We start from the raw sequence: 17,259 nt of genomic DNA on the forward strand, positions 1-17,259 counted from the left end.
CATATTTAACACAGAAGCCATCGCTTTTGCTTTCTAAGGCAAAAGAGCTACAAATACATACCTATATTCTAGACAAGAGGCTACTGTCTGGACACAATATGGAGGAGGAGGGGAAATGGTATTCAAGAATCAAATGGGTCCAGCAAGATTGTGTTTTATTATCCTCTCACTATAATTTACTTGCAGAACATATATGGAAAGACTAGATGTGGAGGAAGGAATAGCCAAAATTCACAATATGCAAATGATACTGTATCAGTAGCTGAAAATAGCACAGCCGTGCTTGAGGAAAATAAAAGAAGAAATTGAAGAAGTAATACTATAATTCAGCACGAACGAATGAGTGACCACACATTATTTACACAGCCTTAATGTGGTGATGAAGACATCAAAGATTTTTGAAACTTTAGGTTAGTTATCAATCAAAATGGAGTCAAGGAAGCAAAATGCTAGGACTTGTAAGGACTATTGAAGAACTAGACCAGATCCTTAAGTGTTAAGATATATATTTGACTAGCACAATCAGTATTGTCCGGGGGAGAGTGTGGAACTTGGCCAGTGAGGAAACTGAATAAACTTGTCTGAAATGTGCTGGGGGAGAGTCTTGTGGAAACCATGGACTGTCAAAATAACAATAATTGGTCCTATAGCAATTCAAGTTTGAATTTTCTCTACAAGCCAAAATGACCAAACTACCATATATACTTGAGTATAAGCAGAGTTTTTCAGCTCTTTTTTTAGACTGAAAAAGCCACCCCCCTCAGCTTATACTCGAGTTAAGATTATTTCTTATTTTACTACTACTACTACTACTATTGCATTTACTTTACTCTATTGTTATTATTAAATTTATTATTTTACTATATTATTGATATTATTGCATTTATTATTTTACTCTATTACCATTATTACATTTCCATTATTTTACTCTAATTATTATTATTATTATTATTATTATTACTACTACTACTACTACAGGTATTATTTTACTCTATTATTGGAAGGATACATAAGCACATTCACATTCAAGAAGGTTAGAATAATGGTTTAATCAGAATTGGACAGTCTTATCTTAAATTACAGTTTTATGTAAATATTCAAAAACATTTAAGATTGCCAGAGATACAGCCTCAATTAATGTAATTTTATTGGTATCTATTTTTATTTTTGAAATTTGCCAGTAGCGGCTGCATTTCCCACCCTCGGCTTATACTCAAATCAATACGTTTTCCCATTTTTTGTGGTAAAATTAGGTGCCTCAGCTTATATTCGGGTCAGCTTATACTCGATTATATTTGGGTACGTCATTGCATCATGAAATATGACTTAATAAAAGTTTACAACGCTTCATAAAAGAGATGCAGCAGGAAAAGAAGACCACATTGTAAGTAGATGGACTCAATACAGGAAGCCGCAGCCCTGAGTTTTCACGACTGAACAGGACTGTTGATGACTGGTGTCTTTAAGGTCTCTCATTCATAGGGTTACTGTTAAGTCAAAGCTTACACATTCTTCCTTTGCTTACCTTCTCTTCCTTGTTGGCACAGATGAGTTTCATTACACATTTAGATTTTCTTTTAGTTACAGCATGATACATTGGAATAAAGTTTGTTGTATAGGTTTTGACATTCTTTTCCCCATATGCAGCAATGGCTTCCCCTGGAAACAACACAGAAAGTGTTTGATTACTGAAAGAATCACCATAGTGTTTTCTGCTTCAACAGCAAGAACTGCCTCCTTTGCAGGCTGTTTTAACCTAGAGCTGTAGGACTGAATACCAAGTACCTTTGCTTATTCCAGAGGTAGTCTGCACAATGAATCAAAACTACTAAGCAAAAGCCAACGTTTTACAGAGCCTTGACTCCAGTGTTTATAATTCAGTCCAAACCACCTAAAACATGGAATACTAAACATTATGCCACTTCATTCATATGGATTGCTGTTAAGATTTTTTTAAAAAATGTTTAAATTTATGATATAATAAAAACCAGAATGTTTCCTATACTGATGCTCAGAAATTTCCTCTTCTGTGCTGAAGGAATGCATTTAAGAAAGAGTGTATGCAATCATAGCCTGTCTCTGGGAGAATTGTAGTATACAAGCCAAATGAATTACCGTATATACTCTATAAGCCAAGTTTTTTAGCCCTTGTTTTGGGCTGAAAAGGCCCCCCTCAGCTTATATTCAAGTCAAAGTTATTTATTATTTTACTTTATTATTATTATTATTATTATTATTATTACATTTATTATTTTACTCTTATTATTAATAATAATTTTACTCTTATTACATTTATTATTTTACTCTTATTATTATTATTAATTTTACTCTTATTATTATGACATTTATTATTTTACTCTATTATTATTGGAAGGATATGTAAGCACATTTACATTGAAGAAGGTTAGAATAATGGTTTAATCAGAGTTGGACAGTTTCACCTTAAATTACAGTTTTATGTAAATATTCAAAAACATTTAACCTACTGATGTCACAATTAATGTAATTTTATTGATTTCTATTTTATTTTCAAATTTATCAGTAGCTGCTGCACCCTCGGCTTATACGTTTTACCAGTTTTTCGTGGTAAAATTAGGTGCCTCAGCTTATATTGGAGTCGGCTTATACTCATGTATACATTAACAAGAATGCCCAGGCCTGAACTGTAGTATTACTATTTTTATTGCAAGATTGTCAGGGATACAGCTATAACATCCCTGTCAGATTTCTGCCCAGACTACTTATATATGCAAAAATGTATGCGCTTAATATAGAGATTTCACCAGCAGTATGTCGTTGCCAAGCCATTCTAGAACATATTCTCTTTTTGTATTAAAAAAACTATTTAAAAATTCAAAAAACTGCAAAGTTATTCATTACTTTTACGAATACAATGTGCCAATCAACTCCTTCTTTCCCATCACCCAAGTATTATTTAGTGGGCCACTGTCGATCACTGTGGATAGTTCAGTGGTTCTCAACCTGTGGGTCTCCAGATGTTTTGGCCTTCAACTCCCATAAATCCTAACATCTGGTAAACTGGCTGGGATTTCTGGGAGTTGTAGGCCAAAACACCTGGGGACCCACAGATTGAGAACCACTGATGTAGTTGGTCTTATACACTGCTTCTTAAATGGTAAGTCTTGATCTCAGATAAGATCTTCTTAGCTCAATGTTATGGCTGCAAAACATTTGCAAACAGTAAAGGTTTTTGAATGCCATCTAGATGTATACACAAATTTGTTAGCAAACATATATAGTGACTGCAGAAAATGCTTCAGCTGTACTTCAGAAAAAGGAAAATCACCCTGTTTGGCAAGCCTTGCAAGTATCAGGAAATGCTTGATTTTTATACAGTAGAGTCTCACTTATCCAACATAAATGGGCCAGTAGAACCTTGGATAAGTGAAAATGTTGGAGAATAAGGAGGGATTAAGGAAAAGCCTATTAAATGTCAAATTACATTATGATTTTACAAGTTAAGCACCAAACATATTTTACAACAAATCAACACAAAAAGCAGTTCAATACACGGTAACGTTATGTAGTAAGTACTGTATTTGTGAATTTAGCACCAAAACATTGCAATGTTTTGGTGCTAAATTGAAAGATCTTGCTGTGGATCTGGATGGGAGGCAGACTGCATTGGATAATACAGAAAGTTGGATGAGCGAAGGTTGGATAAGAGAGACTTTACCTATTTTATATACCTGGAGTTGTATAAATATTTCTCAGATGGAAAGGGGTCACAAAAATACCTCAAAAAGGGGTTGCAAGTGGAAAAGATTTAAGAAGCCCTGGTCTAGAATATATCTATTGGAGCAGGAATCCGGGTGCTGTGGTCTATATTTTGTTCACTGAACTTCATGACACCCAAAAGCCCACCTTCTGTTAGTCCAACTGTTCCAATAGGAGGGTGACTGAAGACCACAGTAGGGATGTTCGTGTAGTCGAGTTTGGAGTCTTCTTTACCTTCAAATAGCCTATGTGCCAGCTTCCTTCCTGCTGCTATCGCAACTGTAAGAATGACATGTTGGCATATTACTGAATAAAGCATCCATGGACACTCATGTGCTAACAATTCATTGAGAAGAATGTAGAATATAGGAGTATGGTGTTCCCTCGCTACTTCGTGGTTGCTTTTTCGCAAGTTTTTGAAAATATTAATTTAAAATATTAAATATTTATGTCCAGTGGAGGCCAGGGACCCCAGAAGTGTGGCGGCCTGAGGCACGGTAGGGAAGGCCTGCCTCCTGGCCTGCTACTGCCTGAGTGGCTCTGGAGGCCAAGGAGGCAGGTAGGTGCCCTTGGGATGGGCCGGGAGGCGGGTAAGGAAGCACAGATAAGAAAATAATATAATGTCTGGGAACATGGTCTCTACCACTGAAATTGGGAAGACTGACTTGTGCAAAACAATGTACAATGCTCTAGATCAGGCCAACACAACCTGTGGTTCTCCAGCTGTCTTGACCACCAACCCTGTCTTGACCACCAACTGACGGGCTTCTGGAAGTTAAGAGTCCAAAACAGCTGGAGGGCCCCAGGTTGTGCAGGCCTGCTCTAGGCGGAGGATTTCAGTATTGTACAACAAGCCTTCAATGTATTATTTAAACCTTTTGCATAGTGGGAAAATCGCAAGAGGAATCTAGTAGAACTGGAGCAGTGTAACAAAAGACATCGAGGGAACTAGCAAAGCAACTGGACCGAAAGGATCAAATACCTCCCCCGAGTATGTAAGAGCTCTTTCCACAGGAATTACACAGATGTCTCTGGAAAGGACAACAGCAACACACTTCTGTGCTTCTGTCTCCCAGCAATCTGAACTCAAGAACATGCTGTGACTGCTCTACATAGTCTAGTAGTCCATATAGTCTAGTAGTCCATATCCATGACAAGCAGTATAACTCCATAATACTTGAGGATTTCTTGCCCCTTTAAAAATATCCTATCTTGTAACAAATTGGATATTGTGTATAACGCTGCTACTTTTTGTTCAGAATCCCCCACCAAATGAGTTTCATTAGATTGTAGTAGTATAAAGGTAAAGTTTTCCCCTTGACATTAAGTCTAGTCGTGTCCAACTCTGGGGGATGGTGGCAATATACATTTAGCATTATTTTTGGGAAAAACTACTTTTTCTCCACTTTCTCTAGACCATATCTGATTTTTTACAAATTTCTATCATATCCCCCCTATTATTTACTTGCCTTCCGAAGTTGCAAACATACCTTTGTCCATGCTGGGAAGTTGTTTCATCCTATCTTACTGGTATCATTTTCTGTTCCTTTACTCAGTTCTATGATAAACGTGTTTTGATGGCCAAAGTATTTCACATGATCATGCTACAAATGTCTATATATGCACCAAGATGCTTAGAGGAACCAGTGCAGTGTAGTGGTTTGCACGTTGGATTACAATTGCAGTAATGGGTTCAAATCCCTGATCCATCATGAAACGCACTGGTGACGTGGTGGCACAATGGGTTAAACCCTTGTGCTGCTGAACTGCTGACCTGAAGGTTGGCAGTTTGAATCCACAGAACAGGGTGAGCGCCCACTTTTAGCCCTAGCTCCTGCCAACTTAGCAGTTCAAAAACATGCAAATGTGAATAGATCAAAACGTACCACTTCAGCGGGAAAAGGCAAAAAGATGCTCCAGGCACAGCTAGTACACAGCTAGTAGGCGTCTATGGACACAGCTAGTAGGCGTCTATGGACAATGTAGGCTCTTGGGCTTGGAAATGGAGAAGAGCATCTCTCCCAGAGCCAGAGATGAGCACTGCCTCCAGAGCCGGAAATGAAAGGAGAAGCCTTTGCCTTTGCCTGTGCATTCATGTCTCCTTGTATTTCATTGTAACAAGGCATTGAATGTTTCCCTGTATCTGTGTCTGTTCATATATGATGGGAGAAGAGCAGAATATAAATAGTGTTGTTGGCTGACTTCGAGTAAGCCACACTCTCGCAGCCACAGAGGAAGTCAATGGCAAAGCTCTTCTGAAGAAATCTTGCCAAGAAAACCCTGTGATATGGTTGCCTTAGTGTGGAAACAACCCGAAGGCACACAAAAACAAGCCAAGATGCTGACAAGTTTTATTTTCAATCCCGTTCTTAACCTTCCTTCATATGAAATTAAGCCATCGCAAACTATGTTAAAATGCATACTGAGATGTTTATCATGATGCCCAAAATATCTTTCCTGGTCAGTTCAGATCCCATCAGTGTATGTGTGAAACTAATGTAAAGTAAGGTTCCACAGAGTCATTTTTTGTTACTTTCACAAAATCATATCTTGACAAATTAACTTACCCCGGGAATGTATCTCTGAAACACTGGGATTACACCAAATTGTGAGCTGGTGTCACTTTGCTTTTTGTTTGTTCGTACTGCCTGCTTTTAACATAACCTTGGAGGTGTCTACTGACAACGCCCACTCTTCGGCTTAGAAATGGAGATGAGCACTACCCCCCAGAGTCGGACACAACTAGACTTAAAGTCATGGGAAACGTTTACCTTTATAAAGTATACATGGTCTTAATGCTAATCTTAAAAACACTGAGAACTGGGAAGCCTAACTGGAGGTCAGCTATGACCAGCAGTGCTGTGGAATTCAAAGAGGCACGAGTGGAGGGCAAAAGGGAGAAACGTGCCAAGAGGAAGGCGTGTCAAGCCAACCCTGACTGGGACTGCCTTCCAACTGATGCCCTCACTGTGGAAGAACATGCGGATCAAGAATAGGGCTCCATAGTCACCTACATATCCACTGCCAAGACACTACACTTGGAAGGCCATCATACTCAGACAATGAGGAATTGCCTAAGTAAGTAAATAAAGTATACTGAAAAGTTAGTGAGCAGAAAAAGAACACAAGCAGTGACCTCCCCACTCCCAAACCCCAGCACTGCTTCTCCCATTGTTCTGTATCTCTGGTGAAAAACACACATTATATAAACATTTTAGAAATACCATTACCTGGTGTTAGAAGTGCTTTCCCACATACATCTCCAAGAGCATAGATCCCCTTTCTGTTGGTATTTTGGAACTCATCAACAACAATGTGACCAACTTTGTCCAGCTTAATATCCTGAGGAATATTGAGAGGTGAAAGTCAAAGCTTGCTTCCAGGAGAAGTATAAAATAAATAGCATTACACAGTTTTGGATATATGGGCTTGTAACTTTTCAGGGGGGAAATGTGTGAATGATAATAATATAATAATGATGATGATGATGATGATGCATGCCTCTCCCTGCAGCTTGAAGCAAAGTACATCATTAAAACAGGAGATAAAACACACACAACAAGATACAGAGTTCAAATATAAGTTAACATCCGCTCACAAAATGCAGATTAAAACTCACAATTTAAAACTGACTCAGAGGTAAAACAGATTTCTTTTTGCCACGTAACCTGAATGAATAATGTGTGCAGGACATAAAGGAATGGATTTATTCCAAGGGGTTTTCAGGCAGTCATTTGCATACCTCTCATCAAGAGATTTACGGAATAATTTTCCATAATCCCAGAAATATTACTTTTCGTGTATTCTACATGTTATATATTTTACCAAAAATGTATATCAAAATATCACAGTGGAGAAGAGACCTTAAGAGCTATTCGCCTTTGTTTATTTATTGTGTCAGAAGCGAAACAAGGGTACAGTTGTAATGTATTTAAAATCACAAAGTTAAAAAAAACCTTGGCAATATATTAAATGTCCTTTGACCAGTAGCTGGCCACTTCTAGTGCCTCTGGTGTTGCTGTGAGAAGGTCCTCCATTGTGCATGTGGCAGGGCTCAGGCTGCATTGTAGTAGGTGGTCTGTGGTTGGCTCTTCTCCACACTCACATGTCATGGACTCCACTTTATGGCCTTATTTCTTAATATTGGCACTGCATCTTGTGGTGCCAGAGTGGTCTGTTCAGCGCCTTCCAAGTCTCCCAGCCTTCTGTGTGCCAAGGGGGGAGTCTCTCATTTGGTATTAGCCATGACTGCACTCTGGTACCACGAGATGCAGAAATGGAGCTACAAAGTGGAATCCACAACATGCGAGTGTGGAGAAGAAAAAACTACAGACCATCTGCTGCAATACAACCTGAGCCCTGCTACATGCACAATGGAGGACCTTCTTATAGTAAGACCAGAGGCACTCCAAGTGGCCAGATACTGGTCAAAGGGCATTTAATCAACTACCAAGCTTGCAAACTTTATGCTTTGTTTGTTTGTTTGTTAAAAAATGCAATACAACTGTTTGGTTTGCTCCTGACACGATAAATAAAAAAAATAAAGCCATGGGTTGAGGTTCTGGGTTTTTGCCTGCCATTTTTGGACTCTTGCTTGCTGAGGCGATCCTGCAAATATCTCTGCAGATCTTAGAAAACTGTCCCTGTCTCAATCGGGAAACAAATGGCTCTACTTGTATCACATTGGAGATCAGTCATAGGACAGTACGGGAACAGCTGTCAGGGAACACTGGGTTGTTATAGGTTTTTCGGGCTATATGGCTATATTCAAAACTGATATGTATATGATTAACTTGGTTGCTGTGAGATTTCTGGGCTGTATGGCCATGTTCCAGAAGCATTCTCTCCTGATGCTTCACCTGTGTCTATGGCAGGCATCCTCAGAGGTTGTGAGGTTTGTTGGAAACAAGGAAAATTGGGTTTATATATCCGTGGAAGGTCCAGGGTGGGAAAAAGAACTCTGTTGGAGGTAGGTGTGAATGTTTCAATTGGCCACCCTGATTAGCATTTGATGGCCTGACAGTTTGTAGTTGTGGCTTGTTACTGCCTGGGGGAATCCTTTGTTGAGAAGTTATTAGCTATCCCTGATTGTTTCTTATTTATTTATTTATTATTTATTTATTTACGTCACTTATATCCCGCCCATATCAGCCCGCAGGCGACTCAGGGCGGTCTACATATCGGCACAATTCGATGCCATCAATACAATACAAAAGCAAAAACAGTTAAGTGCAATTAGACAAAAAAAGACAGTGTAATACAGTGCAATAACAATTTAAAAAGAGCTATATCCTCTCATTCCAATCCTCGTCCATTTCATCGTCTTGGCCGTTCCTGGGTCATTCTCCATCTCAAGCTTGACTATCTATTCCGGGGTTCCGAATGCCTGCTCGAAGAGCCAGGTTTTCACTCTCTTACGAAAGGTCAGGAGGGAGGGGGCTGATCTAATATCCCTAGGCAAGGAGTTCCACAGCCGAGGGGCCACCACAGAGAAGGCCCTGTCTCTCGTCCCCGCCAAGCGTGCTTGCGAAGCAGACGGGATCGAGAGCAGGGCCTTCTCAGATGATCTTAACTTCCTGGAGGGTTCGTAGGAAGAGATGCGTTCGGATAGGTAGGCTGGGCCAGAACCGTTTAGGGCTTTATAGGCTAAAGCCAGCACTTTGAATTGGGCCCGGTAGCAAACTGTCAGCCAGTGGAGCTGGCGCAGCAGAGGAGTTGTGTGCTCCCTGAGCGCCGCTCCTGTTAGCAACCTGGCTGCTGCACGCTTCCGGGCCGTCTTCAAAGGCAACCCCACGTAGAGCGCGTTGCAGTAATCTATGCGGGATGTAACCAGAGCATGGACTACCGTGGCCAAGTCAGACTTCCCAAGGTACGGGCGCAGCTGGCGCACAAGTTTTAGTTGTGCAAATGCTCCCCTGGTCACCGCCGAAACCTGGGGCTCCAGGCTCAGCGATGAATCCAGGATCACACCCAAGCTGCGAACCTGCGTCTTCAGGGGGAGTGTAACGCCATCCAGCACAGGCTGTAACCCTATGCCCTGTTCGGCCTTTCGACTGACCAGGAGTGCCTCTGTCTTGTCTGGATTCAGTTTCAATTTGTTAGCCCTCATCCAGTCCGATACAGCGGCCAAGCACTGGTTCAGGACCTGGACAGCCTCCTTAGTAGTAGGTGGGAAGGAGTGACAGATCTGGACATCATCTGCGTAGAGATAACACCTCAGTCCGAAACTCCGGATGATCTCTCCCAACGGCTTGTCTGGAGTTCCCCTGCATTTGAGTGTTATTCTTTATTTGTTGTATTAATTTTGAAGTTTTTTTATCAGGGAACAGATGGGACAGACACCCATCTCTCACAGAAGCTGCTTCCTGTTAGTTGTGAAATCGGGACAAAATTCATTGCAGATAATATGGTGCTTGCACATACGTATTTCCCATACAGGATTCTGGCCTAAATAGCAAGTGCATCAATGGAAAAGGAAAGAAGAAGCATTTGTACTCACCAGCTGGCCAAGATTGAGTCTCTTTGTGTTGGGTTCTCTACCAATGGCCCACAAGAGACAATCAACATCTTCAACGGTGTTGACAGTAGGTTTTTGACTGGGCGGAGAGGATGCTACTGTTATTGCGAGCCGTCCTGAAGGTGACTTTGTGACCGATTTGACCTATAGAGAAACAGGAGGTGGTTAAAGAGAGAGCAAGCCTGTGCAATGCCTTCACCACTGCAAGAAGATACAAATAGTAACTTACATTTCAAGACTCATTTAAAGTAAATGAGTCTTGCAATGGAATTTCAAGTATTTTGTCAACACTTCCAAAAATGTTAAGAAGCAAAGGTGTTCAAATACTTTTTGGAGAACTGCTGCCCTGCAGTATTTTCCTGTTTCCAGCAAGTAGAGTAAGTTATGCAAAACTAACTTATAAAATAATAATGCGAGATAAATTATAGAAGCAATATCTTATGCAAAATTTACTCAGTTGGCAATTACAGGAGGATAAAATAGCCATGAAAGTTGCAATCGGGCGGTGCGGGGTGGCAGAGGAGGTCAGCAATTGTGAAAGCCATCAGGAGAGAAAGATGCCCAGCCCTGATTCTTAGCCATGTCACAGCACAGTAGCATTCTCTCCTGCCAGATAGGCTTTTCAACTGCTTCCAGCAATACTGTTAGACATTGCTCCAATGCTTTATGTGAACATCTTGACAAAAGTCATCAAAGAATTTGGGTCACTCCTTTCTTTTAGGTACTTTGCAAATGATATGGGGCCCTCGGTGGTGCAGTAGGTTGAAGTGCTGAATTTTCTGACCGAAAGGTTGCAGGTTTGAATCTGGGGAGTGGGCTGAGCTCCCGCTATTAGCCCCAGCTTCTGCCAACCCAAAAGTTTGAAAACATGCAAATGTGAGTAGATCAATAGGTACTGCCCCGGCGGGAAGGTAACAGCATTCCATGCAGTCATGCCAGCCACATGACCTTGGAGGTGTCTACAGACAACGCCGGCTCTTTGGCTTAGAAATGGAGATTAGCACTGTGTGTTGAGAACCAGTAAGGTAGTCTGTAGTCTAAGAACTACAGGGAAAGGCTGGTTCTACTGTGTTGAGAATCAGGAAGGTTTTGGCTTTTATCCTGTGTAATTTAGATAAGTCGAGTTGATCTATTTATATTATTAGTCAGTGTATGAGCAAAAGGGAGATATAACCCTAATAAGAATCTTTATTGCAACAGAAATAACATAAGGAAAGAACAAGCTTGTGCCTGAAGTAATCTGTTAAAGAAAGAAACACATTTTGAAGGAAAATAAGTTTGAAACCTGTTTAGTGGAAGGAATAGTCCTCTTAAGAGTTGTTTTATGAAAAGTTATAAATGTAACCTCTGAAGATATGTGCCTCTAAGAGTTAAGAAACACTGAAACCATCAAGCTTCTTCTATACTTCAATAAACTTGTTACAGTTTCTTCTAAAGCCAAGCCTCTGTTACAAATATTTTCAAGTTAATCCACGCTACACGTTCAAGAAAGACCAAATCAACATTACAAGCTATTAGTTGTGTTATCAATTTAGTAAGTCCTTACAAATTAGTGGCTCCTTTACAAATCTTTACAAATTTGTGGCATCTTTACAAGCACCAATCCCCAGAATCAGACACGACTGGACTTAATATCAGGGAAAAACCTTTACCTTTACCTTTTCGCAAATGATAATGGCCAGAATCTCATTAAGCTGTTAAAGTGGGTAACCTGATTACACACTTGTGACTTTCATATTCATTATTACTGTATTGCTCTTCATTTAGAGGTTATATAGAGTATCAAAGTCCCCCAAATTAGCTACTGTGATCAATGGGGGTCAGTTCCCTAGTTGAGTGAGAAGTAGTTGGCCAACAGTTCTAGGTCTGTTTCGAAGGCTCTCATGGCTGGAATCACTGGGTTGTGGTGAGTTTTCCAGTTGTATGACTATGTCATAAGCATTCTCTCCTGACGTTTTGCCCACATCTATGGCAGGCATTCTCAGAGGTTGTGAGGTTTGTTGGAAATGAGGCAAGTGGGGTTTATATATCTGTGGAATGCCCAGGGTGGGAGAAAGAACTCTTGTCTGCTTGAGGCAAGTGTGGATGGTGCAAATGGCCAGCTTGATTAGTGTTGTATGTCAGCCTGTTCAGCCTGTGATTGTGTCTAATGATCAGGTTACTTTGGATGGTGGGAATGACAATGTTGTTCATGTTCAAGTTCATTCCTCTGGTGGGAATGGGGATGCTGTTCATGAAGATGTTTTTGCTTCACCCCACGATATGATTACATTTTTTGATATATTCTTCACAAAGTTTCGGAGAACCCTCACTTTTATCCTCTACTTGGTTTAACTGGTGGGAAATAGAGTTGTTATTTTTCCTATTAATACTTTTAGTGACTTGAGGCAAATCACATTCTCGCAACCTCTGAGGAAGTCAAGTGCAAACCCTCTCTGAACATATCCTGCCAAGAAAACCCCATGACAGGGTTGCCATACGTTGAAAATGACTTGAAGGAACGCAACATCAAAAACATTTTGTTCTTCGAGGAGCAGATTACCATAGTTTTGCATTTTCTAGTTATACTTCTCAAGAGTCTTGTGCCCAATATCTATATTTGGCTCTGATGAAGCTGGAACTTGAGTGCAGAAAATACTAAACTGATTTTTGGTAGGGATGTTATCTGCATCTCTTGCACCCTCCTGTGGTGAAAAAAACTTTTCTTTTCCTATTTTATTCATAGGATGAATAAGACATCACGATCACAATCTATTCATTTAGATCTTCTCATTTTAAATAGAGCACATTCTAAATACATGTAAAACTACTAAAAAAAATCTAAAATTTTAACATACCAAATAGTATAAAAAGTGTTTTTGTTTGTGTGTCAGGAGTGACTTGAGAAACTGCAAGTCGTTTCTGGTGTGAGAGAATCAGTCGTCTGCAAGGACGCTGCCCAGGGGACGGCCGGATATTTTTTGATGTTTCACCATCCTTGTGGGAGGCTTCTTGCATGTCTCCGCAGGGGAAGCTGGAGCTGACAGAGGGAGCTCATCCACACTCTCCCCTGGATTCGAACCTCCAACCTTTCAGTCTTCAGTCCTGCCAGCTCAAGGGTTTAACTCACTGGGCAGTTCAAAGACATACTTAAGGACATCAATTTAACAGATGAGAGACCCAGTTGCCTGGCATGAATGCTGGTAAACATCACTTTTCAAAAGGTTATAACTTCTAACAAGGTCATGCCTTTCCAGTAACCAGTGACTTTCCTAATGAATCCCATTTCTCAAATGGATATGGAGATTCACATTTTCCAAAATGCTTAGCCGACAATTTTGGTGGCCCGGGCTCAGAGAAGACATCAAAGCCTTGTCGAGAAACGGAAAATATGCATTTATTATCATTAAAAGATAACGATCAAAGCTTAACTTATAGGCAAGAAGAAGTGGCAAAATACCTGTGCATGTTTCCAGACTTCTATACCACTGCGCTCCAACTCTTCAGTGCAGTTTGTACTGATCATTGAATCAAAGTTTCTCAGCACCTGTATGGAAAACCTTGAGTTACAGGAGTGTATGAATATGTGATTATTTGAACAAGCCCTTGGAACTTAATGCAACAGTCAAACATGGTATTAGACGATAGTGAACATTGCAACAACTAATGGACAATGAGACTAACAATGAAGGCATTGGTTTTATATGTTTTATTGAATGTATTTTTAATTTTGTTAATTGTATATTGTTATGCATCAAACTGCTGCCTGGTTGTAAGCTGCCTTGACTTCTCATACTTTCGGGTATGAGAAAGGCGGGATAGAAATATCGTAAGTAAATAAATAAATCACTAATGTATGTGAAAAAGTGCATTTGCAACTGGAGCATTTTGTGTATTTTTTTTCATTATTGTCATACACCGTTTCCAAATGTCTGCATCTAAGTGGCCTGTAAACAAGCACTTGTTCAACCAAAGGCAAGTATTGGTTTAGACACAAGGCAATCATTCAGCTATGTTGAACTTCACATGTTGAATCAGTACAAGCTCCAGAGACATATTTTCACAAACTAACTCTCCCCCCCCCCCCATCAAAATGCAGCCCACTATTTTGATCATAACCAGCACACTTCATGAATCCAGGACAATGAAAAAGGATGTGAGTGTGCCTTTACCTACCTTATCATAACGTATCAATAAGGATGTCTTTGAGCCTAAAGCTGAAAGGATTCCAGCGAGCTCTACTGCTATGTATCCAGCCCCAACAATCACACTACGCCTAAGAGAAAGAATAAAACAATTGTGAGGCCTAGTAAAGCTAAAGGTTTTCCCTGACATTAAGTCTAGTCATGTCTGACTCTGGGGGGTGGTGCTCATCTCCATTTCTAAGCCGAAGAGCCGGCATTGTCCATAGACACCTCCAAGATCATGACTGCATGAAGTGCTGATACCTTCCCACAGAAGCAGTACTCACACTTGCATGTTTTCGAACTGCTAGGTTGGCGGAAGCTGGGCCTAACAGCGAGAGCTCACCCCGCTCCCCAGATTCTAACTGCTGACCTTTCAGTCAGCAAGTTCAACAGCTCAGTGGTTTAACCTGCTGTGCCACTTGCTAACATAAACATAAATGTGCATCCATGTATAAAGCTGTTATTGCAAAAAAAAAAAGTTATGTCAACAGTGGAGAAACTGCAGATCTGATACAAGATGTCACACAGGACATATACAGCTCGTAACTGTACTGTATTAGAAGATTAGGTTGCTCTCTAAACCTCATTAAACTTTATAAATGAAAGAGGAGATTATACGTATGTGCAATGCACATATCCATGTATGTAGGTATAAGATAATAATCCATAACCAACCTGTTCAATTCACAAAATAATCTCTACCACAATAGGACAACTTAGAACAGGTTCATACAGAACTGATTGCAACTTACTTGGGCAACTCTTCCAATTCAAAGAAACCATCACTAGTAATCCCCAACTTGGCTCCTACAAAGAAACGAGACATTGACTGAATATTTGCAGTCATTAAATGTATACATACTGTTAACTCATGCAAAAAGTATTTCTTCCTTCTAGTTCCTTCCCTGTTTTTATTGATTGATTTATTGATTTTTGTGTCAGGCATGACTTGAGAAACTGCAAGTCACTTCCGGTGTGAGAGAATTGGCTGCCTGCAAAGATGTTGCCCAGGGGATGTCCGGATGTTTTTGATGTTTTACCATCCTTGTAGGAGGCTTCTCTCATATCCCCGCATGGGGAACCAGAGCTGACAGAGGGAGCTCATTCGCGCTCTCCCCGAATTCAAAACTGTGACCTGTCGGTCTTCAGTCCTGCCAGCACAAGGATTTAACCCACTGCGCCACGGGGGGCTCCTTCCCTTGTATGTGACCACTTCAAGCAGCCAGCTACACATAAAATCTAAATGAGATAAACCTATCATATGTTGGAAATAGCAACCTTCTTCAAGCCTCTACTAGTTATTTGTTATATATAGAATGCAAATTGCTTACTGTATTGTATATGTGTGTATTGGTTTGCAGTTCTTTAAGTCTTTGTTGTGGAGGGGCTGCCGACCATGTGATCAGATCTGGGCTTGTTCAGGGCTCAGACTCCATTTTAAAAAACAATTCAGTTTAGACTTCAGTAGGAACAGTATGCTTTGAGACTTCATTGGACTTTCAGACTAGACAGAGACTCTATTAGACTCCCAGACAGAGACTCTATTAGACTCCCAGTGAGATCCAGGTTTGGACAAGCCATTTCAAGCCAATAAACTAACTAATCTGGGAACTCATCCGGCTATACCTTTGGACTATGGACTACTGGTTCTGAGAAAGATGCCCCGTGTTACCTATGCAGAGAAACTACTTCAAATCCTATTTGTAACTGGATTAATAAGCAAAGTATCTGTATGCTGAATACATGAAGTTTGTGGGTAAATCAACTATGTAAATCAACGAGTCTACTTATTTTTGGTCTCTTGAGAGGCAAATATATTTTAAGGGAGAGTAGATGTTCATCGGGCGACTAAAAGGAACAGTTCTGAAACTCTGCTGAATGTGCATTGGCATAGCTTTGTCCCTAACAGAATAAAGACATATCTAGGTACACAAGTCTAACTGCTGAGAAACCTAGTTGCCTTGCATAAATGCCACTTTCCCAAAAGGTTATGACTCTAATAGGTCATGCTTTTTACCAACAGGATATGGCATCATTTTTTTAAAGGTTGTGACTTCTAACAAGGTCATGCCTTTCCAAAGATCATCCAAAAGCTATGGAGATTACCATCTTCCAAAATCATACAGGTACATTAACTCGACAGCTAGGATTAATAGGATTAAGTTTTTACAAAATGCACCCTGAGTGGTCAAACTAGTTCTGCTGCCATGTTACGGCTGGAATGGAGGTAAAGGTAAATAAACTTAGGCAAATTCTCATAACAAGAACCCACAGGACAAGGAAGGATAGAAAAGATATACAGGGTGTTAAAAATGTATACACCCTCAACAGAATTAACCATTACAATAGTAGGGAAGCAGCGCAAAATTACAAGAGGAACTTGTAAGGTTTGCAACTATGTATACAGGCAGTCCCCAAGTTACACACAGTAAAGAAAGTGAGAGAAATCTACTCCTAGGAAGGGAAATTCACTTCTAAAAGAGTTATCATGGGAGAGAGGTGTCTCCACTAAAGCTTTATTACCAATCCTTGTTTCCACAAGGATTGGTGTGGAAAATTTTTCCTATGCTATCTAAAACTGTGTGTGTGTATAGTAAAAGTAAAGGTTTCCTCTGACATTAAGACAAGTCGTGTCTAACTCGGAGGGGTGATGCTCATCACTGTTTCTAAGTCAAAGAGCCGGCATTGTCTGTAGACACTTCCAAGGCCATGTGACCAGCATGACTGCATGGAGTGCCGTTACCTTCCTGCAGAAGCGGTACCTATTGATCTACTCATATTTGCATGTTTTCAAACTGGTAGGTTGGCAGAAGCTGGGCCTAATAGTGGGAGTTCACC

At 40.4% G+C, this 17,259-nt stretch overlaps 1 protein-coding gene across 1 annotated transcript in view; it reads right to left on the reverse strand.

Moving 5' to 3' along the window:
- The window catches only part of GSR (glutathione-disulfide reductase), a 33,296-nt gene that overhangs the window by 395 nt on the left and 15,642 nt on the right, over nucleotides 1-17,259 (reverse strand). The window contains exons 6-12 of the mRNA XM_067463958.1: nucleotides 15,174-15,228; nucleotides 14,411-14,510; nucleotides 13,695-13,781; nucleotides 10,238-10,399; nucleotides 6,969-7,080; nucleotides 3,886-4,017; nucleotides 1,526-1,659 (exon numbers count right to left, since the gene is read on the reverse strand). Coding sequence (XP_067320059.1) covers nucleotides 1,526-1,659; nucleotides 3,886-4,017; nucleotides 6,969-7,080; nucleotides 10,238-10,399; nucleotides 13,695-13,781; nucleotides 14,411-14,510; nucleotides 15,174-15,228 — 782 coding nt within the window. The remainder of the gene's footprint in view (nucleotides 1-1,525; nucleotides 1,660-3,885; nucleotides 4,018-6,968; nucleotides 7,081-10,237; nucleotides 10,400-13,694; nucleotides 13,782-14,410; nucleotides 14,511-15,173; nucleotides 15,229-17,259) is intronic.

Source organism: Anolis sagrei, chromosome 2 (genome assembly GCF_037176765.1).
Source record: "Anolis sagrei isolate rAnoSag1 chromosome 2, rAnoSag1.mat, whole genome shotgun sequence".
NCBI lineage: Eukaryota > Metazoa > Chordata > Lepidosauria > Squamata > Dactyloidae > Anolis > Anolis sagrei.